The 24,247-nt window shown below is 45.1% G+C and overlaps 1 protein-coding gene across 1 annotated transcript in view; it reads left to right on the top strand.

Annotated features, from left to right (window-relative positions):
* LOC309602238 (neuronal acetylcholine receptor subunit alpha-7-like) overlaps positions 1 to 24,247 on the top strand; it is a gene marked incomplete at both ends in the record, with an annotated part of 69,713 nt that overhangs the window by 15,732 nt on the left and 29,734 nt on the right. The window contains 4 exons of the mRNA XM_082335630.1: positions 2,732 to 2,871; positions 19,611 to 19,655; positions 21,385 to 21,494; positions 23,902 to 23,981. Of these exons, the coding sequence (XP_082191756.1) occupies positions 2,732 to 2,871; positions 19,611 to 19,655; positions 21,385 to 21,494; positions 23,902 to 23,981 (375 nt within the window). The remainder of the gene's footprint in view (positions 1 to 2,731; positions 2,872 to 19,610; positions 19,656 to 21,384; positions 21,495 to 23,901; positions 23,982 to 24,247) is intronic.

Raw genomic sequence — 24,247 nt, 5'->3', positions numbered from 1 at the left:
GGACATCCCAAAGGCTCCACTGCTTCTGAAACTATGGAATTTTGCAAGCAAAACCATGCAGCGCACAAACATGTGGTTACCAATGCCAACTCAGCAGGCTAAGAATAGATCAGCTACGGCTATGTTAACAATTTCGGATACAAGAGGTCACAAAGTAATAGGATCATATTACAGAGGGGGTGGTTGAAGAAAGGATGGAAAACCAGGTATGAAATTGCAGTACTGGGCTACTTCAGCTCATGAAGTTTAACAGGGAAAGGGGCCTGGCTTCAGCATGGTTGGAGCACACAGTACAAAGACACTTTCCTGAAGCACACAGCTAAGGGTTATGCTCAGATCTCTCCAAGTCAGACCTCCCTTGGTGGGGCTGCTTTAATGCACCATGACAGCAATGGTACCAGGGCACTCTAGCAGCCCAGCCAACTTCCAGAGACTAGTGAAGGGCATTTTTCCCTTGTAAAAGCTGAGGCAGCCAGTTTAAAAAGAAGGTTAAAGGCAAATATTGCATAAGCACTCAAGATAAGAGCAATAACGCAGGCAGTCATTTCTTCCCTAAAGCACAGGAACATGGGGGCAGGTTGTGGCGTGGGCAGGTAAGAGAAAGGACAGCAAATTTGCTCAAATCTTTCCATAGAACAACGTGTAGTGATTTTCACTCGTTTCCTTTCCACAGAAGGATCTTACAAGGGAGTCAGGATCTGCTGAGGCATTGGAAAGCAAGTATTAAGGCCATAACAGAGGACCTACATCACATCACTGTTTGCACAGAAGCTTACTTAAGATGGTGAAGGAGAGATACTGTGGCCAGGGCTTGCCTTTGCTGATGGTGAAAACATAGCATCCAATACTGGCATGTCAGCAAGGGCTATCAGAGCAGCGCTTACAGCATCTGCTCTTCTGGATCCCCATGATCATATAATGTATTACACAAGAGCAGAGAGAGCCCATGAAGATGATGTGTTGGTGTAACTTACCAAAATAAACAAAAATACTCTTCCTCCTTGTTCACCAGGCACTGCCACACTGGAAAGCCACAAAGCTCCCTTTAGTATCAGGAAAACTGAAGAGAACATGAATTAAACTTGTAAACTGTTTATAAACTAAATTTATTATTAGCTTTAAAAGGCATGGCCGCTGTGTTGGAGAGCAGCTTTTTGCAGGCTTGCAAGGTTTGCTGAGCACAGTAAGAGTCTGGGGAAGGCAGAACTGGTTGTTATGATTTGTTTGCATTGTCAAAAATATATTCTTCATAAGCACTGTGAGAGGAGTCCTGATCTCAATGTGCAGAGCTCTGCTCAAGAGTTAAAAAAAGTCACACATAGAGACTGGGAGCTGCAGTGGATAAAAAATGCTTCAGTCCAAAGTAATAATAATTTAGAGTGCAGATTCCCTGCCAGGGATTGGATTTTTACAGTTCAGGGAATACACACTCATGCTGACAGGACTGGTTTGGCCTCAGAGAACATGGAGACCATGACCCTCACACTGTTAGATGCAGCTCTTAGGTAGAGCTCAGGCTGCCACTGGCCGGAGCACCAACACCTACACTGTTTTGGGGGACCCAAGCTCCTGGGCAGTGTGTCCTGGCAGAGTACTCACCTTCCCATGGGAAGAGACCCAAGCCATCACTGCTACCCTGCCCTATCCATGGTTGTTGCAAGGTCACGCAGGTTAGATGGATGCTCTTCACACCCACTCTAAACCTGGGGAACAGGGGCATCTTGCATTTCAAGCATAGACTGAAATTCCACTAGTCTTTAACATGCTCAGGTGTTTGCATGACAGCTTCTGTGTTGAGGCTGTTCCCAGTGGAAGCTGAGTTAAGCATGTAACACCAGAAATTCAATATAATTATACATACCTGTCAAATACTCTAGCCTTCATACCACCACCTCATTAGGTGTTAACAAAGTGTGCTGCCATCAGAAGGAAAAAAGGCGAGGGAAGTAACCCAAAGCCTGGAAAGACTGCCACACAAAACTGAAGAGGGTGTGAAGAAGGCTTGATACTGTTTCCTGACCACAGAAAATGGCCTGATATATCAGCTCCAAAAATAAGAATACCTGAAAATTTCTCACGATGACGGTGGTGAAACACGAATGGGTTGCCCAGAGAGGTGGTAGATGCCCCATCCTTGGAAACATTCAAGGACAGGCTGGATGGGGCTCTGAGCAACCTGATCTAGTTGAAGATGTCCCTGTCCATTGCAGGGGGGTTGGACTAGGTGACCATTAAAGGTCCCTTCCAACCCAAACCGTTCTATGATTCTATGATTCTGTTACTCATTCTGGGTAAACACACAATATGTCCAAGTAATACCAGTGCTGGCTTACAGCAGCCAGTCTCTAGGAAGTAAGAAAAAGCAAATAAAAGTGGTCTGACTGCCTTCCAGAAAGCTGTCTGGTGGTTTTAGAGCCACATCTCCACTGACCATCAGCAGGATGGACACCAAGGGAGGGGGACATTTACTCAGAGTCCCAAAGGCTGTTCAGTAGTTTCTGAGTGTTAGTAATGAGCTAGAGTGTTAGTAGTTAATTTTTTTTAAGAGCTCATCAATCACATACGCAGAAAAGCTGTGTCTGTCACACCCATGTGCAGAATTTTGGGGATTTCTTTGGGGAACTACTTTCAAATTGCAAACATATTAAGAGGGGTTTTTCAACAAAACAGAAAAACAATGGGGACAGTGTGACCAGCCCGAATGACAGATCCCTTCTTTCTTTTCCCCTAGTCTCTCAGCAGGGTGAAAGCCAGAGGCACTTGTACAGAGAACTGCTGAGAAACTACAATCGTCTTGAACGACCGGTAGTGAATGACTCCCAACCCCTTGTAGTCGAGCTCCAGCTTTCTTTGCTGCAGATAATTGATGTGGTAAGTTACTTGCTGTTGTTCTCCACGGCACCTGTTCAGCATAGCAAATCTGATGTCTCATGTAGGGACCATACTTTTCCTCTTAATCAGGCTTTCAGAGGTGAAAGCAGACTGTCTTTAGCTAAGCATCCTCCCTAAATGCTGACACTTTGGAGGAGTGAATATCCTCCTAAAAGCACAGCCATCTCTGATACAACATGAGCTGCAAGGAGATTAATTATATAGTTTTTTCCATTTGTTTTAAACAAAAAAAAAAAAAAAAGAATTCAATAAATTAGAAGCCATGTGTTACTACAAATTATTAATGATATATTCTTCTCAGAGCTATGTGGAATGCAATAACTGAAGACCATGTGCAGCATTCAAAGCTAGCATCACTGCACTTATGCTTTTTTATTAGACATTATAATGGCATTGGCTTCTTCTCCCATCATGTCTTTACCACACACTGCAGCTGAAGGAGCCTGCCCTGAGATGACGTTAGAAATAAACAAAAGCAAAACCTGGATGCACAGCCCTCTAATTATCTTGACTTCAACATGATTTTTCAGAATTGGAGATTTGACACATGGAAGATTTTAACATAATAATCCAAATCCCTTTTTTCATCATGAAGAGGATTCTGTATTATAAATCATGATATACAGAGATAATTTCTTTCATACACATGGAAAAAACAAGCCAGGAGAACAATTTTGACCACCTTCACCCTATCAACACATCAAACAGCTGAACATGTTAACGGTCCTTTCCTAATAGTCAGTATTATGGGCTGGTTTCCAGTACACCATCACTGTCATGGAGAGAACAAGGAAGAGAGAGAGATGTGCAAACCTCTGTGCAGATGCAAACCAATTTGCCAGAGGCCTCAAATATTTAAACTTTTTAAGCTCTCGCAATCTTTCTGAAAATGCGTAGTGCACCAGGTGCTCTTCCTGGAGGGGTAAGCAGGACTCTGAAAGTAAGTCTAGCCCTCCAGCATCATGCTGTACAAGTGGCAGGTCCAGCCAGTTGTGGTGTTACTGGAGGCAGGCAGCAGCCATTCAGGCAGTACCCTGCAGCTTTCTGTTTTGAAATGTTAGCAACTGCATTGAGCTGGAAGAGAGAGGAGATCGTACTCTCAACTAAAGTGACTCATTCACAGGCAGCAGCTCACAGTCCTCTTAATGAACAAAAGAACAGAGAAATCCTCCAGCTAATTTCAGGTAAATTTCAGCAAGCAATTCCAGATTTAGCAGAGAGGTCTTAGCTCCAAAGATCTTGCATCAGCCCTTCTTTTTCTGGTGGTATTTTCTTGCAGTAATATGAGGGTTGGGAGAAGTTAAGGGGACTTTTTAGCCCTAGGGCTGTGACTGTACATTTTCACAGTCAGGAGGAGTTACATAAAATCTTTTTTCAGTGAATGTGAAACCCATCCTTTCAGGAAATCAGTGTTTCTTTAAGCACTTTCTCTACATTATGTCAATTTCCATTACAAGACTTCAGTCTTCCCTTTTGATTGTCCACAATAGGAAAGAGGTAATCTAAATGGTCATACATACCAGAAACAAAGTTTTGCTTCCCTCCATCTCTGCATACACTACAGATGCTAGAAGTTAATCAGCTCAGAACATTAATGACTTGTCCCAGGCTTGTGGTCTTGCAAACTGTCTTCATGGTATTTTTAAAAAACATCCAGAGTCACCTGAAGTGTTTATATTGCATGGTGTAAAAAGGTGCCTGTATCCTCTGAGGAGAGACAGAAAATCCCTTGGAAGTCAAGTCCCTGTAGTAGAAGGGTCGCTGTGGCATCAACAAGTGGCTAAACCAACCAGCCTGAAAATCCGCAAAACACTGCTCCCATGGATCCCTAAATCGGGAAGCAATGCAGGAATATGCCAGCAGCAAGCAGGTCGTGAGCATGGACGCAGCCCCTGAGCCTCCACAGCTGGCTAGATAGTGTCTGGATGCTCCAGCTGCTGAAGAAATAGGTCTGTTTAAAAGGAGGGTTGTGATAGTCACAGTGATGGAAAGAGTAGCAGGCAAGGTACAAAGGAGAGGTAACATCTATTAGCTGACACACCACGAGGCAAACCAATCGGAAAGGCCGGGGGTTAGTAGACTCTGCCTCCTCAGCTGCCCTGCCTGGCACAAGGCAAAGCAACTGGTGCACAGTTGCTTCTTGCTCAGGGAAGGAGACAGACAGCATCTCAGTCTTGGCAATGGTGTATGCACTAACAAAACGCAAAGCTGCTCTTTCTGAGGACTTGTGTGTCCATCATGCTCCATTACCATAACAGACCAGGGTGCTAGGCAAGGTCCCAGCCTGAGGGGACTTTATGCACCATGCTCCCTGGGGAGGAAACAAGGACTCTGTGCTCAGGGGAGTTTGGTGTGCCAAGGCATACATCAGTACTGCTGGACACACTGTGATGCTTTGCAAATAGTCACTGCAACTGACGTGAGACAGTGGACCCTGGACTGGTTTCTCTGTGGGAGAAAACAAGGTAAAGAAGAGGAAAACAAGTCTCCTGTTTTTCTGTTGCATGGAAGGAAGAAGAGGTTTGCCACTGATACAGAAACTCGCTCCTTACCCTTGCCGAGACCTGGCATCACATCGAATGCACTCCTACCTGAGACAGGTTCCATGATGTGCCTCCATAAGTCTGTTTCCTACACATACGGTATTATAATGTAATTAAATCTAAATTTATCTTCTGCGGCCAGCCTGCTGAGAACAGCATTGATGACAATCTAGATTCACTTTGCTATATAGAGAGGAAAGACAGCTCTGAGGTCCCTGTAGTTTGCCAAATAGTAGTGACAAGTGATTTTACTTAAAATCTCACCTCCTCTTCTCACATCCATTCAAAGAAAATTTCAAAGCATGACTACCTTGGATTAGGTTTTCTGCTCCTACCAGCATGGATTTGCCTGCACAGGATCTGTGTGGTTTTTAGCGCCCAAAGCCAGCCATCATACTCAAAGCCGTGAAGAACATGTTCTCTGCTTGTCACAGCTGTGGTAGACAAATGAAAGTGAAGGACTTCTTGTCATTAGGGTTAGGACTTTTTCAAAAATTATATTAATTTACAACTACAGGCAAGACAGGCCTCTTACATACAGGAAACAATGAGCAGAAAGAGGGACAGTTACACCCCCTGTTTAGCAGCAGGGCTCAGTTCAGTTTGCCTTGTCCCCCATGTGTAAGGATAAGATCATGCTGAGCTGTCTCACGTGTATGCAGTTTCTGAGGGTCAGTTTTGCTTGGAGCCTGCCCTCCACCTTTCCCTGGCAGAAGCCAAGCACTCCCTGTGCATCAGCAGAGCATGTGGCTGGTAATCTCTCCCACAGAGCGCTGTCAGGCCTTGCCAAGTCCTGCCAGCCCAAGCAAGCGTAGACCACATCCAAGAGTACCTAGAACAAGAATTCTCTTCTTATTTTGTCTAAGAGCCCAGCCAGTTGGTCAGGCTAGAGCGATTAAGAAATGAGGCATGACATTTTTCACAGCAGAGGAAATGCAAGCATTTTTCCCTTGGCTCAATGTGATAGGAGACTGCTAAGTAGAAACCATTTATCATCATGAATGACGGTTTTCATTGCTCCTGTTGGCATTTGCAAGGGACCTTGTCTCTAGGGGTCTACATCCTTTATGTGGAAGCACTGGTGAGGTATTTAAAAAAAATACAGTCTTTATTTTCCAGCTTTTTTTCTGCTGTTTACCGTTATCTTTGGGTCAGTGCACCATACCACTGCAACAATAGCCTCACTGCACTTGGTGGTCCACAGGAAAAGCTTGTTTTCTTAGCTTTCTAGGCCGCATGTTTCCTCAAACTGCAAGTTTAAATGTAAAAAGACAAAAAGAAACCAAGCACTTAACCAGCAGAAGAGTATGAAGAAAAAAACAATGGCCAGACCAGAAATGTGTCCCACATTTTTAAGAAACCCTCTAAATGAAGAGCCTAATTTTAAGAGTGTTACAATGCTGCAGAGATAATAAATGCCTTAAAATCCCCTTCCAAAAGCAAACACACCTCTGAGGATTCCAGTAACTACTGCATTGTTGCCTTTCAGAGGCTGTACACGGCTAAGCACACTCATTAGCCTCATGCAGGAAGGAGGGCCTAGCCTCCACGTTGTCCCTAACAATGTTGTCTTGTGCAGAGCCACCCCAAGGCTTTCTGTGTATGGTGAAGTCCTGCAGTACTTTTCTCCTCCATGTTCACCCTTACAGCTGCCACTGACCCAGAAAACCACCCCAGCAGCTGACAGGTTGCCCGATTATGTAATGCCACATGGTTGTTCATGTGCTCTTGCGGAAATTTCCTTCTGTTTCAGAGGGCATAACAACCAGATAAAGGGACTGCGAGTGGCTAGTGGGGAGCCACAAAAATACTGAAAAAAATCCCAACCACCCATGAGTCTTTTTGCATTTCCCAAAGCCAAAAAATGCATCATTTTACTGTATTTTGGGCTACAAACACAAAACAAATCCTATATCTGGAATATTTTTAGTATGTACTGTTTTGATTTGATTGAACAGTGTGTAAAATGATTGTACATCCTAGGGACTGCAGGATCATCCCAAACCTGATCACATGCTTGCAAACTTAATACTGCAGATTTTGTTGCTGCAGTGTGTCAAAGCTCTTGACAGGTTTGGAACACAGCAAGATAAGATAACAGAAGAGCTTAGTGGGGCAACAAAGAACAAAGATTCAGTTTTTTCTCCTGAAAATTGAGTCTGTGCCTTGCTCTGCAGGGAAACCAAGGGAAAAGATCTGCACATACTTTCCCTCAGTGCTCAGATGCGGTCATTACCGCTATAAGCAGCATACTACCTTAGCAACACAGCAGTTTTTACCTTCTCTACCAGGAACTTACCAAACTGTTGGGGTCGAGCTTTAGCTTGCACTGGTTTTCCCTTAAATCAAAGACTGCAGCCCTGAAGGGCTTGGGCTTTTTTGATTTTGGGTTGGTTTGGGGTTTTCTTGAGGAAGTGTTTGGTGACAGATCAACTTCCAAATGCAGGCATTTCTTCACATCAGAGATGCCCTCATCAGCCGGCTCAGTTCCCGAGTGATCTGCTCCTCAATTAGCAGGATGCTTGAACTCAGTCCCCAAGAGCTGGTGTGCAACGAGCTCTTTGCTGGAGAGTTCTCCGTTTGAGTGACAATTGCCGAAGCTAGAGCCTGCCTGTCAGTGGACCTTGTGCCAGAAGTTGAAGCTGAAAAGGCAGGAGGAAGGTGATGCCCAGCCTTCTGTCTGACACAGAAGGAAGGTGATGCCCAGCCTTCTGTCTGACACAGCTCTCATACTGTCAGTTTCTTCACATAATCTCTGTCAGATCTGAATGCCTTTAGCAGCTGATTTCCTTGCTTTTAAGTGCTTTTGTTTCACAGGCTGCAAGGGGCCTTGTTAAACTCCACCAACTTGTGAAAACAGCTCTGTTTTCTCATCTGAAAATTATTATGCTTATTCATTCTGGCAAGCCTTAATGTAGCGCAGGCACTGTTTCCCCCTTTGTGAGGTGTGACTGGAGGCAAAAGATGCCACAGGGGTGTGAGGCAGTGGTCCTGCCAGTGGGGCAGAGGACAGTGGCAGCCAGCTGCTCTAGTCCTGGGTGCTGCCCCAGGGGCAAGCCAGGCCATCATCCTCCTAATCATCCAGTCCTCTAGGAAGGAGGCTTTCTAGGGCTGGTTCTGCAGGTGAATTGAATGGTGTCGTGGTTTAACCCCAGCCAGCAACTAAGCACCACGCAGCCACTCGCTCACTTCCCCCCAGTGGGATGGGGGAGAGAATCAGAAGGGCAAAAAGGAGAAAACTCATGGGTTGAGATAAGAACAGTTTAATAACTGAAGTAAAATAAATTAGAACAGTTAAATAGGCAAAGCAAAAACCGTGCACGCAAACAAAACAAAGCAAGGAATTCATTCACTACTTCCCATCGGCAGGCAGGTGTTCTGCCATCCCCAGGAAAGCAGGGCTCCATCAAGCGTAATGGTTACTTGGGAAGACAAACGCCATCATGCCCAATGTCCCCCCCTTCCTTCTTCTTCCCCCAGCTTATATACTGAGCATGATGTCATATGGTATGGAATAGCCCTTTGGCCAGTCTGGGTCAGCCCTCCCCCTGGCTGTGCCCCCTCCCAGCTTCTTGTGCTCCTGGCGGAGCAGGGGAAGCTGAAAAGTCCTTGACCAGTGTGAGCGCCACTTAGCACCTATTTAGAGACAGCTTAGCACTACTTAGCAGGAACCAAAGCATCAGTGTATCATCGACATTGTTCTCATCCTAAACCCAAAACACAGCCCCATACCGGCTACCAAGACGAAAATTAACTCTACCCCAGCTGAAACCAGGACAAATGGCCAGAAATTTCAAGGGTTAAATTTCTAGCTCTAATTCTCCTCTTCCTTCCTAAACTGACTTTACAGCAGCTAGGTCATCCCCTCCCACCTTTTATCCCTGCACCATCACATGTCCAAATCCCTGTGCTGGGTGTTACGTAGCAATCCCAGATCCACAGACCAGTGATTCAAGGAAACAAATATAAATATGCCAGTACACAAAAGCACCTGTTCACATATTATTTCCAATATAGTATGAGTGTTCACTAGATTAAACCATGATCCTGATAGTACATCCTGTACAAATCTTTTATGGATAGATAACTTCAACAATGTAAGCTTGACCACTCAAGACCGAAACACAGAGTATATGAAAGAGAGAAGTAACAAGGAAAGGATTATGAAGCAGGTATTCTGAATTTTATTTAATTACAAAGCATTGGTAAGTCCTAGAGAGAGAAACTGACTTTTTCAGCCCTTCTAGAGTAAAGTATGTTTCTTTTTCCTCTCCTAGTAATGCCTTTGCATTTATTTGTAGGCTTCCTGCATAGCCTTTGCAAGCTCTGTTGCTCCTTGTATAGACCTACTCTAGCAAACCACATATCATTCCAGAAAGTTTTTCTCCATCAGAAATTTCAGTCTCATCTTGCAAGAGCAAATTCAATGAAACCAAAGCAGTGACACTGATGCAAAATGGTGTAACTGAGAAGGAAAACAGACTGGACATCATTATAAAGGCTGAAAATCAGTAATTAGTGATCATGAACAGTAGTCATTACAATTCTAGCAGAAAAATTACAGAAAGGTTGCTAGACCAACAGATTCATTAAAGTTAAATCCCAAACTCTCTCCCTTTAGTCATAAAGCTCACTTACTGTGACCAATTTTGAACTCTGGGAAGAAAAATTAAATAAATGGCCTCTTCATTAGCATGGAAGGAGCTTGAAAAGTGGGAAAGCCAGGGCTAATTGAGCCATGAATTAGTATTTTGGCTGCCTTCTAAGTGCCAGGCATTATCAAAATGTCAGTCTCATGAAACCAATTAAACATGTGACGTGAGTTTGCTAGCACAATGAAGTTAGGCTCCATGGGTATTATGGCTTCCTGTCTAACACTACTTTGTGCACACACTTGCATGAAGCATTATGATGAAGCCTTAATTACCCAAATTTTACCTGCAGCTTTTTTTCATTGGTTTCTGCCTGGCTCAGGGCAAAGAGTGGAGGGGGCTCACTAAGTGAGCAGCAATTCAACAGTTTGTTTTCTATCGGCATGGTTCCCCAAGCTGTACTTGGTGGCTGTGGCTCTAACAAAAGAATGGCTGATTTCCTTCTGTGGTTTTCAGTGGTGGTCATCCAGCTTGGGCATTTCACAATAACTAACCAATTTTCTGTGTGCCTGGTGAAAAGGCTATACTACGCCATGTGAAGATGTGGAAATTTAGGTCTTGAGCCCATGGATATCGCTTAATCTTGGGTAACTAATCTGAAGCCATCAAGGATTTTTAAGACACTTTAGTACTTTTACAGTACTCCTCAAGGAGCAAAATTTATTTAAAGTGAGATTTTCCTGGTTCTTGAGAGCAGCCCTGAGGAGAAGGACTTGGGGGTGTTGGTTGATGAGAAACTCATCATGAACCAGCAATGTGCACCTGCAGCCCAGAAAGCCAACCATATTCTGGGCTGCATCAAAAGAAGCATGATCACCAGGTCGAAGGAGGTGATTCTTCCCCTCTATGCCGCTATGGTGAGACCCTACCTGGAGTACTGGAGTATCCAACTCTTGGGCCGCCAACATAAGAAGGACATGGACCTGTTAGAGTGAGTCCAGAGGAGGGCCATGAAGATGATCAGGGGGCTGGAGCACCTACCCTTTGAAGACAGGCTGAGAGAGTTGGGGTTGTTCAGCCTGGAGAAGGGGAGACCTTATAGCAGCCTTCCAGTACCTGAAGGGGGCCTACAAGAAAGCTGGAGAGGGACTTTTTACAAGGGCACATAGTGATAGGACAGGGGTAATGGATTTAAACTGAAAAAGGGTAGATTTAGATTAGATATAAGGAAGAAATTCTTCACTGTGAGGGTGGTGAGGCACTGGAACAGGTTGCCCAGAGGAGTTGTGGATGCCCAGTCCCTGGAAGTGTTCAAGGCCAGGTTGGATGGGGCTTTGAGCAACCTGATCTAGTGAAAGGTGTCTCTGTCCATGGCAGGAGGGTTGGAACCAGATGATCTTTAAAGTCCGTTCCAACCCAAACCATTCTATGATTCTATGATTATCACTCAGGAACTTACTAGCAGTGGCAGGGAAAGAAAGTCATCCTTTGGAGAAGCACTCAGCTGCTTGAAATGGAAAACGTTTTCCACATCTCCTTCCAGGAAAGGCAGCAGGGTCCCCACAAATCAGAGACTTCTCATGGCCATGCCTCACTGTTGCCAGGGGACTGTGGAAACTGGCATGGGGCAGGGGCACTGCAAACGGTCACATTTCTAAAGCCACCAGTTGCAATAAAGCAGTTAAACCAAAGCTGTTGGGGTGGCCTTGAACCTAGTATTTCTTAGTTTCTCAGTGTTTGGAAGGTTAGTATTTTAACACTGTGTTCTCTGAGTGTAACTCCTGAGAGACAGTGACTTCAGCTCCTCAATAAAAACCTTTCCCCCCATTTTCTGTCCCTGATCACAGACTTTAAAAACTCACTTGAGTTTTGGAACAGGCCTACATCCCCTTACTTTGATTTTTATTCCTGTATTTGCACGCTGCTGTGACAGCACAGCAAAGGCAGCCTTGCAGATAGCCTGAGTGTGAGTCTCTGATAAGTACTCAGGACTGGCCTATTTGGGACCTTTCTCAACCTTCCTCCCACTGCTTTCCCTGTGATTTCAAATGCTGAAAAAGGCAATGAATAATGAATAGCTTGGAATAATGATTCGTGTCTAGTCCTGTTTGTTGAAACACCTGCCGACTATGCACAAAACACACGGAGAGCTATTTCAGGGTGAGGTATCCACCCTGGAGAATATACAAACCACCTACATGCTATGTGTGGATGACTTGGGGTTTTAATGGAGGACTGACTGCTTTTGGATGGTGACATAACATCCTTTTCCCCAGGAACCAAGCATGTATGTCAGTTCGTCCAAGCAGTCAGAGAACAGCACTGGGCTGGAAAGCCATGTGAGGTGCTCTGACCCAGCTCCTGGGGTTTCCATGAGAAGCATCTGTGAAACAGTGGGACAAAGCTAGTGGCTTCACTCTCACCAGGACCGTGTAGCAGTGTGGGGACAGGGAGTCCCTGGAATGTGAAGGTCTTTGTTGAAGTGCTTGAGGACAAACAGTCTCAAAACCAGTGCTGGAGTCTATGATGTGACACACTTCACAGCAGTCCTGATCTTCAGGCACTGCTGAGAAGATGCATCTTGGAAAAATAAAATTAGCTTCCTAAGGCAGGTACCCACAGCTGAGAAGATGCATCTTGGAAAAATAAAATTAATTTCCTAAGGCAGGTACCCACAGCCCCAGGCTGTAGTTGAAGGTCGTGTCACATATGCAGGGCAAGAACAAGTCTGCCTTTTTTAACCGCAGTGGCAGTATGAATTGGAAAATGTGGGCAAAAAGGCAGGTAAGGCACAAATCTGCAAGGCCTGGCAGACTCTCAGTCACCAGTTGTGTGAGTGAGTGGGAGGGCTGCCTCCTCTGACCCCCTGGCTGGCAGAAGAAAATGGCATTTCTTCCCTTGTTCCTTCCTCCCGCTCTCACCTTTGGGGAATGCACAGGTTCAGTACTTCCTGCAGCTGCTTTTGCATCCAGGCCTTTGCGTTTAACATCCATACTAAAGCAACTGTTTGGTCTTTGACATATGGAGAGCCAAGGCCTTCACAAGGAACACCTTTCACAGACTTTGTTGGCCATAGATTATGTTTCCTGAGGAACACGGCTGGCCTCCCTGCATTTGCAGGCTGTTCTCACACAGCCCCTGTTTGAACATCATGCCCCTCCCAGTACAGGGTTCTCTTAAACTCTCCACTCTCACCACCAGTGATTGCACCTGGCTCCAGGGGTTTGCAAGGGGAGGTGTGTGATCTGACAGTGCCCAGACCCTGCAATGTATAAAGCTCCTGATACAAAAGCAAGGGGGCAAAGGGCTGCTGTAAGCAGCAGATAGGAGTGCAATGATACTCCCTCCAGAATGCTCTTCTAGGGAGAACACTGTGGGTAGTTAGAGGCTGTGGGACCAGGAAGCCTCATGCTGCTACCCAATGCAAAGACCAAAGGCAGATTGTGCTGCTTGCCCACAGTGAAGGGACACGTGCCTCTCCAAGACAGGAGAGGGACCAAAAAAGGCATGACCTCAAGGAGCAGCCAGTGGCAACAGAGGGGAATGTGGCTCAACCTTAGGTGAAAAACATTTACGAGACATCACCTCCAACCATTCATAGGAGAAAAGGCCTAAGCAACAAAATGAGAAAAGCAGGAGGGTGTGGGTATTCAGCTATGAGCTCTTAAGCATATCCTCCTTGGCCTGACAATGCTGGCCTGGCTGCATGTCCTTCCTGATGGGCAAAGAAATGCTCAGCAGGCATCGGTGGATGTTTGTTCATCCTTTGTTATTCCAGTGTATTTTTGTATCTCTCCCTAACCTTTCACCTTGACTCTGAGCCATCCCCCTCTGATTCCCATCTTCCTCCTGAGGATGCTTTTTAATGAGACCCCTGAAATATATAGGCTGTCCAGTGATGCTTATTCTGAATGTTGCCAAGGCAACCCGTGTTTTCCTCAAACTGTCTGGTTTTGTGGGACTTCAACCATACAATACATTTAAGCTGAATTTTGGATAATCAGCTGAAGGTTGTGGGCAGATAGGTATTTCAGCAATGGAAAGGACTGCCTGCTGCAGTCATAGACTGACTGTACAAGCATTTGAAAGCCTCATCAATTCCTTTTGATACTCTTGATCAAAATCCCATGCAGAGACCAATGCCTCTGCTACCAAAACTTTCCAAGTCTCCATGTCAGTGTCTGCCTGTCTCTTGACCATATCCCTCCTTGTATTCAGCACAAAAACGGTGTAACAAAAAAAAAAGAAAAAAAGAAAAAAAGAAAGAAATTAACCAAAGTAGCCACATATGACCTTTGGTGACCTCTGAGAGTTACCTGTTCAATTTGGGACTTTTCTGATCAGTGTCTTGCAATAAATCAATGGCTGATTCAACTCCCAGTTCTGTGGCTCTGTGGGAGGGCAAGGATTAATGATACCTGTCAGTCACCTGTTAACAAGTGTCTTGCTACAGACATGACATGTTACCATATGATGTGACTGCCGAACCAGGAAGGGCTTGGGTTTTTTTGTCCATGTGCTATGACCCAGGTAATGATGTGGCTGAGGGCAGTTTCATTTTATCTAGATGTTGGCCTGTCAAGGGAGAATCTACTGACAGGCAGTGGTGCAAAAGGCAGGCAGACTTACACACATTGTAAGCTTTGGTTTGAGAGCAGGGAAAAGAAAACCAAACTAAAACATTCACATGTTGCAGCGTGTGCACTGGAACAAACCAAACTAACTCTGTCACTCTCCATGGGTCAAAGGTGGCTGTAGGAATAAGCAGATATCCAGGGGAGAGGATTAACTGGGGTCAGGCTGGAGATAGAAAGGGGAAAAAGTGACCCAGATAAAGACAGGAAGGATTTAGAGGACAACTGTTGCAATAGCTAGTGACCACAGCATTAGTGTTCCCAGCATTTTTGAATACCAGAAGCAGACTAATTTGTCTGAGCCGAACATTTGCAGCCCAGGGGAACTGCCAGGGGAGTGCTGGAAATGCATCTCTGGGGGCTAGTCATCTCCAGCCTCACCTGGGATCTCAGCAGGGCCGCTTTGGTTGCTTTGCTGCAGGGAAAGCTGGGAGCTGAGAGTCTGCCAGACACAGAGGGAAGGTCATCTCCAAGGCTGACAGTGCCAAGTGAGGCAGCAGTCTTCCACAGGAAAAGCAGCATGATGGATTATTCAAGTTTTCTCCTGGGAGGAAAGGCATCCTCACAAGTAACCTTAAATTCCTCCGCACAAACCAATGACACACAGTGAGGGAAGAGCCTCCAGCACTTCCCAAGCTCAAGAATTAGCAAAGTAGTACTGGCCAGTGACGTCTTGGGACAGAGGAAGGCACACACACTCTCGTGGTTGTCTGTAAGTATCTTTGTAACAGACAAATATGGTTTCTCCTGTGCCCAGGTATCTTAGAGATGCACACAGTCCACAGGTCATGATGAAGACAGCAGGAGCTGTGATTCCTCCGCAGCTCTGGAAAGGTGAGGCAACCAGCCCACTCCAAAGGCCAAACTGTTTCCTTACAGTGTGCAAAGCTACATGGCTCAGTAAATCAACACACCTTCAAAGATGGAAAGTGCCATAAACACCTCTGCCCTTAAAAGCCTCTTGCTCTAACAGGGGATGGATTCAGACTCCAGACTCACACAGCCCTCACCTCCTGGGCAGCATACGCTCTTCCCCTGGCCAGCATCCTCAGGGTCCTTCTCTAGAAGGGGCTTAGCAAGAGAGCTACACCTGGACAAATGCCTGCCCAGTGTAAAATGAGCTTTGCTGCTCCTGCAAACCAGGCACTTCTGGCAAATTCAGATCTTGTTTAGAAAACTTTCTGTTCCATGCTGTGATAAGAAGGACCCATCAGGCTGCATCTGTTGTTCAGTGCTGAATACAGAAATAACATTTGCTGTGTTTTGCTGTCCATAAAGTCAAACAGCCTTTGAAAGCTCAGCAGCCTGAAGGCAAGGATGAGAATAGACTCTGAATGGGCATGAAAACATCCTGAAGTGACATTTTTTTTCCCCCGAAGGCTGAGAGACACATAAGCAGCCCAAAGCCCTGGTTAGATTTTGTGCTCTTACTGACTGGTGTTATCAAAAGGCAAGACAAGAAAGACCATGCAGGGCATGGTTACGCTGTAGATAAACCTATGAGAACGCTAACAGACACGCTTTCCTTTGCAAAACAAATCTGAGAAGCAGGACAAACATGGTGAGCACAGTAGCCCTGTGAAAAGGGGGCAAAGCATACCGAAGATAATAAATTTAATGCTATCTGAAATACATGGCTGATGAATTGCTTGGAATCAAAGCTGATTACTAAGGTCATTAGAATCTGACTTTGAACAAGGTGCTCACAGAGGCGTGACAGGGGAGCAGGTAAGGGCAACAGACTGTTTTGTGACATACAGAAGTCAGCCCTAGGTGTTTTCTTTTGCAGACATGGAATCTGTCAAGTATAAACTAACAATGTTGGGTAAAAGGGAGTTTCTTTGTAAATCCAGAGCCACACATAAAAGGCTCCTGACAGGAGGCACTTCCACATGCAGGAAACCCATAGGCCTTCCAGATCTATACTGAATTTAATGCATCCCTCTGTGGCTCTCAGGCAAACAGAAAGAGTCCTCTCCTCCCCCTCCCTATAGGGTGCAACGTAGGCGGGGAAAATCCTTCATTTTGCACAGGAAAGGAATTGCTTAAAACTGTTGCAGCCCATCTTTTCGGTCATAGTGTTCAGGCTTCTTTAGCAGTACTCAGAAAGACTTTGCAATGAGGACATGTGCAGCTTACAAGTATCATCAAGCAATTATTGATTGGCTAGCAACACAAAATATTGCTAGGATTTAATGAGCATCTCAGACAAGCATCATGCTCACCATCCCTAGAAGACACCTGGCCAGGAAGGCATCAGTCAGATGGGGAAGGGCTGGCCTCTGAGGATCCCTGGGACACAGCCTCTGTATTGCTGGGTTGCTTTCATTTCCCGGGTCAGTTGACACAGATAGCTCTGATGACCCCATCAATTACCAGCTCTTTTTTTTTTCAGCTTAGGATTTTATACCTTTCCAAGTTGATGCTTATCGCTTTGAATCCTTCTGCATCTAAAAAACATGTCTCAACAAGCTTAGTCCTGTGCGTGATTTTTCTTTTCTTATTTTTCTGCAGACTTTTTTACAATTGATTCAGCAATTGCAACCAAGGGGACAAAGGGAGTTGCAGATGGATGGGGCCTTTGGAGGCAGGTTGTGGTTTGCACAGAGAGGCACATATTTGCTGCCACGATTTGGGGAGCAGCAGAGAGTTGAAAGGGAAATGTATGAACAGTAAAATGCCAGCTGATGTAGCTTGAGGTGAGCAGACTGGTAGTTTTCCAAAGTGAGTATGGCAGTTTTGGCTTTGTTAGCCAATGAGTACTGCAAAAAATTAGCATAATTTAGGATCAGAGTGAACCAAAAAGCCCAGGCTACTTCACGACTGTGGTTTACCTTGTGGTTTTAGAGACCAGGCTTTTTGGATGTTGAATGCCAATGCAGAGTAGAAGTGTCATGGACTCAAGTGGAGCAGGAGAGGTGGTAGTGAGATAGAGATTTGTCACGGAGGACAATGGCAAGCAGATGCTAACTCATCTTCTACCTCAAGGACATTACCAGGCCTGCACGCCCAGGGTACTCTGTAGGGTTTAAATGCCTGCCAGCGCAGTCTGCAATTGCAACGTCTGCCACCCCAAACACTGCAGACAACCATATGCGCATGAACACACACAGAGACACATGAATAGGGAGTTCAGCCATCTGGAGGAGCTGGGCACTGGCACCAGTGGTTATCATCATGAGCCTGGGAAATAACTTGATCAGGAGAGAGCCTGGACCCATGGGTAGGCAGTGGAGATTCTCCTTAGAAATTTGCTAGGCCAACACATCATCTTGCATCTTGGTGAAGCTCCCTGTCTGGCTGTTCTTACAGCATACTTGCCATGAGTATTTGCATCTTGTTGGTGCCTCCATGTCCCCACACTTCTGCTTTGTACTGTAAGGTTTGATCACTGCAGTCCAGCAATGATGGGCTGCAGCTCATGCAGTTTGCTGCAGAGTTTCACAGTAGCTTTCTTTGATGCTAAAACATATCTCTGTCAGAGACCTCCTTATCTTCCTTGTAATGTAGCTAATCTCTGGTCTCTGCATGAGTTCTATGTTCTATGTCCTTGGCTATGGAAGAATGGGAAGAAAACAATCAAACAAAAATTTTGCCTCTAATTGAAGAGTAGTGTTTGAGGGGCCCAAATCATAGTTTATTTCAACTTAGCTATAGGAAGAGGAGTCAAGTCAGTGCACCATGGGGTGGCAATCTGGGACAAAACAAGTTGAAGGTATTTCCACTTTGCTGTGGACAAGTGAGTCACCTGGGCCAGGCTATAGCTGTGCCTTCCAACATGTGCCCAAGAGAGCTGAGCTGAATCAGAGGGGGAAACTGTTGCTTTCTGGTATGCTTCTTGGCCAAGAATGTGTTTTTCTTGGAGAGTGGCTGCATTGGTCAGGGCTGTCCCCAGCTACAGGATCAAAAGCAAGCTTCAGGATGCACCTCAGTCAAAGCTGGAGTGCTTTCTGGAGAGGTAAGTGTTGAACACAGATGATGCTCTGAGGGGAAAGAAACACCTCCCCATGGTGTGGAGGCAGCTGGGCATACAGTGAGCCAGCCCCTCTGAGTACCCCAGCCTCAGCTCCTGGGAAGTGCAGGGCATGCCTGCGGTAGTATTTGGAGCTGTGCCAGGCAAGCATGTGGATCTGGGTATCTGCACCACAGTAACTCTGCAGCCCTGCTTCTCTATCCCCACTGTGGCAGTAGCACTGCAGGGTCCTGCACTGCAGGTTAACTGCAGCAAGCTGGGCACCCTGTGACTCCCCAAAACACTTCGAGACCAGCTGGGTGAGGGCTTCTTTGTTTCTGTTGTGAGTAAGAGCTGCTTCCCCGTGGCCTCTGCATGCAGGTGTCTGAACCTACAGACTCCTGCTCTGTGCAGGCGCCACATGAGCTCCCTCTCAGGCAGCATTTGTGTCCTTTTGCTGTGTGCTAGCTTTTGTCCCAGGCCAGCCCTTCCCTCCCTTTCAGCCTGAGCTGCTACATAACATTGACACTCCAAAGGAACAGCACTTCCAGCACTGTTTTAACATTGTTTTGCAGTGGCAGCAAATACAACATAAAATCTCTCCAACTACTACATGCTGTGTGGTACTGGAAATCATCTTATTTTGACCAACTAGCTAGAAGGAAAAACTTGTGCTTTTGGTAAGCAGTCTGATTGTCCCCAGTAAAATAAGAGCGATTATCTATTATTTTCAATTCTGTTGTTGATCACTTATAATAAATGCAGGAGGTCTGTAGGTTTAAAAGATAGAAAAGAGCCATTATTATCTGGGCCATGTAAAGAAGTTCAGTAGTTTTGCACTGAGCTCACAATCTACTCCATAAAGTTTGTGTTTATTTCCCGCAAGAATCTGGGCTTTCTAAAAGAAACAGAAACTCTTCCACCTGTAATCAAACTGTACTTTGAGTCTCGTCCCTTTTTCTGTTCTCTTCCCTTTCCTTCCCCCTTTTGTTCAAAGGATGAGAAGAATCAGGTGTTGATCACAAATGCTTGGCTGCAGATGGTGAGTAACCTCTGTCAATAAAGAAAAAAAACCCCTTTCTAGTAGCAAACTACTGAATGTGATTTCTTAGCTGAAAAGCAAGATTGCTGTCTTTTAACTTGTCTATAATGTGAAACAAGCAGGCATTTTGAGTCCTTTGAAATTTCTCTAGTGCTCCTTTTAGCCTTGAAAATGAAATGCAGGAGACTACATTAATCCTTTGGGCAGACCTGCTGGCCTTTGGAGGGTGAAACCAACTGCGTTGTTAGGCCAGTGGATGTAGGGATCTACTAACAAAGAGCCCAAGGATATGGTCACACCGTAGCAGAAGGAGAGACTCTTCAAGGGGCTCAAGGCCTCATCCAAGGCCAGTGACAGGGACTTGTTGTGAAGGGGCCAGCCGCCCGGGCGCCCTGCACTCATGGCTTCTGGGCAAATCCACACCTCTGTCTGAAACAGGGAGTCAGGGGTGCCCCCGTGGAGGGCAGGGCACACAGATCCCTAGCACTTGCCCACAAACACAGAAGCGATGCAGCCACACTGGACTATGTGGAGACTGCTTGGCCTGGGTGGTGGGGTGGCCAGGGACTGCAAGGAGGCCCAAGCTGCAGTACTGCTGGCAGTGCCCAGACATGACAGTGGGAACATTGCCTTCCCTCATGCTTTACAGACCTCATCCATAAACGTTCCTCCTCCCTCTTCTGCAACCTGCTCCAGCTGAGGAGTAACCTCCACCAGTCATGCAGGATAAGCAAAACTGATCTTCACTGAGGGCATTGTGGGAGGCAGTTTCCTCTCAGGTCTGTTGCTGGCCGTCCATGGTGAGAGATATGGTCTTTTCTTGTGGTGCATAGACCAATCTCCTTAATGGCTTGTGCTCAGTAAAGATGCAGCTCTGGAGGAAAAAGCCTGCAGGAAACTTAAATGATTGAACTAACTCTGCTTTGACTTTAGCAGCCAAACACAATCTCATTTTAATGGGTGCAACTGAACAGGCTGTTTCTTCCTCAGCTACCTGCTGGGATTTGCAGCAGAAATTAGTTGGTTTTTATTGCAAAAACTAACCTGGACCAACCTATAAGACTACAGGATTGTTTGGACAGAGCCTGTGGGTGTCCTATCAGTGGTAGCACTGATAACTGTTTCCCTTGCAGCCCTCCCATAGAGCTTTGCTGTAAGTTTCAAGGTTCACAAAAGCTGTGCCTGCACCTTTCTTGAATTAACTGTTTGTGTTGGGGTGGAGGAGGGGGGATCAGAAACAACCCCTTGGGATATAAAGTTCACTTGCCTACCTCTCATAGCAAGGTGGTTATTAAAAGAATCACCCAACCTTTGTAACAGATTAAATTATTTCCATGAAAGAGGGACTCTCAGACTGTGGTCCACTTACCACTGACAATACCCAAGTCATTCAAACCACCTCAGCTCAGAACCAGCATGCCTCATGGGGGTGCGCCTACTGCCAGTGTTTCTGCCAACCCACCAGAAATGGTTTGAGATGCTTGGCTTCAGGCCACAAGGTAGGAGGGGTTAGACACTAAATTAAAATACAGCTCACACCATTCAGTTGTCACACTGTGGATTCCTCAGTATATATGCCAACATTACTTAATAATTAAAGCCAAGCATTAAGCTATTATCATACTACTGCTATGGCTACTGGCAAAATACATTTTGTTCCCATAATATTCCAAACAACTTAGAAGACTTTTACCAGCTCATATAATTTGATGTATGTATTTGCCAACAGTACTGGGTTGATGTTTACTTGTCTTGGGATCAGTATGAATACCCAGGGGTGCAGAACTTGCGATTTCCAGCTGACCAGATTTGGGTACCAGACATTCTTCTGTATAACAGGTAAGCAAGATGCGCAAAGGCCGGGGGGAACCTAGAACTAGAGTGTTAGATGCTGGAAATAGGCCATGCTTCACTGATATTCTGGGGCTTTTGCCATCTGGGGATTTGGCTCTTACTCTTGAAACAGTAAAAGCAAACAAGCGCCAACTAATAGATTTTTCTAATAGCCAATTTAAGTCTTCCTTGCAGATGTTCCGCAGATGTTTTGTTTACCTTTGCCCAGTGAATGCAGAGAGAAAACAATCCATATTCTCCTTATAATTACCATAGGTTTCCTGGTTATTATCATGTCTCTGCTATAGTGTTCCTGCCTGAAATAAAATAACAGATTTTCTTCTTGCTTTCCTCATCACTCATATTTTATAAATCTCTCCATCATTCCTCTTTCCCTGTGAACACTCTCTAATCTGTTTTTCCTCCTCCAGAGCTGAATCCAGCTTTCTAGCCAGCACTTCTGCATTGTTGAATGGAGTGGAAGCTCTCTATACAGATGTTTCCTTAACACTTTCCAGGAGGAGGAGATTTTGGTTTTACTGTAACATCTTAGTTTTGGACTTATTTTTGATCTGTCACAAACCTCAGATGTTGCACTTTGGCCTTGCTGTCTTACTAGATTTTCACTGATCTGTCTTTCTCTGACAGTTTTAAGCGTAATACTTTCTAATCATCCAGATTGAATTTCATTCTGTTGGTTTCCCCAGTTCACCACAATCCATTTTCCATTGCAAGCCCTCACAAAAAGATATCTGAGGGAGACTTGGAGTGACCTGGATTGTTTTTGTTTACTTTGGCTTTATTCCTCATGGTCTCTTTATTCCTTTTCAGTCTCTAAAAAGGAGGGATATAGCCTGATCCATATTACTGTAGTTTGTTTACAAGAACATGATGTGGCAAAGGCTTTCTGAAGTTCAGATGTATCACCTGCCTCCTCTTAGTTAGTCAGTAAGAAAATTAGATTGATTTGATGCAGTTGGCCCTTGACAAATCTGTGCCAGATGTTTTCACCTCCTTATCTTTGAAGTTAGGTTGATGTGTCTGTAATTTCACCTTTAAAAAAAAATAATCAGAGTTGTCTTTGATCTTCCCTAATTCACTGAGCCCTTCCCAGTTCTCCATGAGTTCTCACAGATAATTGTTAATGCTTCAGAGGGTATATTTCGAACAGTCCCTTCAGTTCTCAAGAGTAAATTTCATCAGCCCTGCCAACTGAAATCTGTCTTATCTACACTTCTTTAACCTGTTCCTCCCCTATTCTGCCCTGGACTCCTGCCACTGTGCAAGAATTAATTGTGGTGATCCACAGTTTGTGAAGAGTGAAGCACAGAGGGTGCAAGATACTGCAGCTCTCTACACCCTGTTGCTTCCTTTCCTTCCACAGCAAGTGGATCTACCTGGTCCTTGGTCTTTTCCCGTCTTTCCTTGCATTTATAAGAACCTTTCTTGATGCCTTTTATGTCTTTTGATAGCTATCACTCGTTCTGCACTTAGCCTTTTCAATTTTAACCCCTTTGTTATATGCTGGGGATGATACTGAGGATTGGTGACTCAGACATGAATAAAGAGCAGGTCACAGGAGGGACAGAGGGTCTGAATTTTCCACCTCTGGTTGTGATGCAGGGTGTCTAAGGTAGTCATGCAACATAGACCTGCACATAGCCATGACAGCCAGGGGAACCCTCCATAGTTAGTCTCTTCCCAAGAGACCCTCTGGAGCAAACCCCCAGGCCTGTTCCCTTGGGGAATTCTTATCCTTGCCTGACTCATTACTACCTTATTTTTCTCAGAATTGCTGGAATCCTAAACAAATTCTCTTTTGTTGGTCCCTTTCTGCTAGTTTCTGCTCTTAGAGTCTCAATGAATCTCCTCCTACAAGCCCCAAATCTAAAATGACTTCTTCCTAGTGCTTTCCTCCATTGCTTGAAGCAAACCTTTGGCCCTTCTGCATCGTAAGAGACTGCAGAACTGTTGCCTCAGGCCACCATTACTCTTTCTTACAAAAGATATCTGGGTAACAGATAACTTGATTTACGCTGTGAGCTGCCTGATTCTGACAGCAGCCCCAGAAAAGCCTCATCCTCCTGACTGGTCTTTCAGTACAACTACTGTGACACTTTTTCTCCGTTCACTTCTGCCTTTGCTCTGAGACATCCAACAGCTGTGCCTCACTTCTTTGAGGACATTGCAGCATGCAAGCAGCATGCCTGGGTGCAAGCCAGCAGTGTCTATGAGAAGCTGAGATACTGATCGAGGGTGGACTCTTCACCCAGGTGTAGGACATGAATTCAGACATTCTGTGCATTAAATTCAGCAAAAAGATTATTTTTATGTTGACAGTTACTACATCTTGACTCAAACATCAGCTTGCTTTTTCTTTGTTTTGTTTTGGTTTTTTTATACTGTGTTATAGTGCGGATGAAAGATTTGATGCGACATTTCACACAAATGTGCTGGTGAATTACTCTGGATCCTGCCAATATATTCCTCCAGGTAGGGTACAGAGAGAATTTGTTTGCTTAAGTCAATGTGTAACTTTGAATAACTACAAGCAGTTTTCCTTCATGAATGAAACCAAGGTGTTTAGAAGCAGTCTGTGGAAATTTTGCAAGCTGTTATGGGACAAACCCACTGAAATAATTTAGGTCTCTTACTAGTGGTGTATTTGCACTTCGAAAATGAATAAATCACTTTCCTGAGCAGTTTGCTTAGAACATTCAGAGGCCCAACTGAGGTGTTGTCTAAAGCAAGGTGGTGTG

Source organism: Platalea leucorodia (assembly GCF_965183815.1).
Source record: "Platalea leucorodia genome assembly, chromosome: Z".
Classification (NCBI taxonomy): domain Eukaryota; kingdom Metazoa; phylum Chordata; class Aves; order Pelecaniformes; family Threskiornithidae; genus Platalea; species Platalea leucorodia.
The sequence above is the reverse complement of the archived record's forward strand: the minus strand, read 5'-3'. Positions and strand labels throughout refer to the sequence as shown.